General features: G+C 47.9%; 1 protein-coding gene across 1 annotated transcript in view; it reads left to right on the plus strand.

Annotated features, from left to right (window-relative positions):
* The first annotated feature begins 248 nt into the window (after positions 1-248).
* Positions 249-1,047, plus strand: part of LOC119585560 — a 46,697-nt gene continuing 45,898 nt past the window's right edge. The window contains 1 exon segment of the mRNA XM_037934177.1: positions 249-731. Coding sequence (XP_037790105.1) covers positions 404-731 — 328 coding nt within the window. The 5' untranslated portion in view covers positions 249-403.

The raw sequence follows: 1,047 nt of genomic DNA on the forward strand, positions 1-1,047 counted from the left end.
GCATATCTCGGAAAGGCCACTGACATTTCGGCATCTGATGATTACTATTAGTCATTCTCCTGCAGCATATCAAGAGACCACAGAGACTCTTAACGGGATTAAAAACACGAAGAGAGTCTAGGTTAAGTCAGCGATGACCTCCTTTAGCTTCCACTTCCTTGTGATATAAGGAAAAAGTGACGTCAAAGGCCGGCCGTTCGCGCTGGCGGCGTGCGGCATCGATCCCAGGTTGGCGCAGAGGCTGGAAAGGCGAGACAGCTCTCTCCACAGTTGGCTGGCAGAGGTTCAGCCGCGCACAAGAAGAGTCTCTTACATAACTTTTGCTCCCTCTTTCGTGTGAGAGAGATCCCGTCGTAACCAACTATTTAGCCTTATCTTATATTTGACATTGATTCCTGACATCATGCGCGCCATGCGATTAGTCTGGGTGCTGGTGCTCGTGGCCACGGCAGCCCAGGCACAAGGAAACCGAAGACGACAGGCACCAGCTCGTGGCCGCCCCCAAGCTCGACCCGCGACCCGCGCTGATAACACCTGTTCCGGAGACGTCAGCTTTGAGCTCATTACGGGCTTCGTTTACTCTTCCGCCGACGACATCATCGACTCGAAGATCGGCACTCTGCTTCTCAGCGAGTGCATGGAACACTGCCGTGCCAACGAACAGTGTCAGGCACTTAACTTCGAGACCGGACTCTGCGTTCTCTTCAAAACGGCTGCCGGCGAAAACTCAGGTAAGATGAAATAAGAGCTCTCTTGCGTGGCTGAATTTGGTTCTGATTAAGGGGAGAATTGAAGACGAAATGTAGGCTTGTCACACAGGAGTAGGTTGCAAAACTGGTGAATATATGCAGTACGTGTTTATATATACAAATTAACACACGCACATGGAAACATACATTTATGTTATAATGCGCACATATCCGGTTTTTCGAGACGAAGCTACTTCTTTTAGCATTAGATAACAACTATCATATGTATGAGTGTAGAAGTGAAATAATATGTCACAATAGAGCATTCAATGCATCATCAAAAAGTGATCCATAAAAT

This window comes from Penaeus monodon, chromosome 20 (assembly GCF_015228065.2).
Source record: "Penaeus monodon isolate SGIC_2016 chromosome 20, NSTDA_Pmon_1, whole genome shotgun sequence".
Classification (NCBI taxonomy): Eukaryota; Metazoa; Arthropoda; class Malacostraca; order Decapoda; family Penaeidae; genus Penaeus; species Penaeus monodon.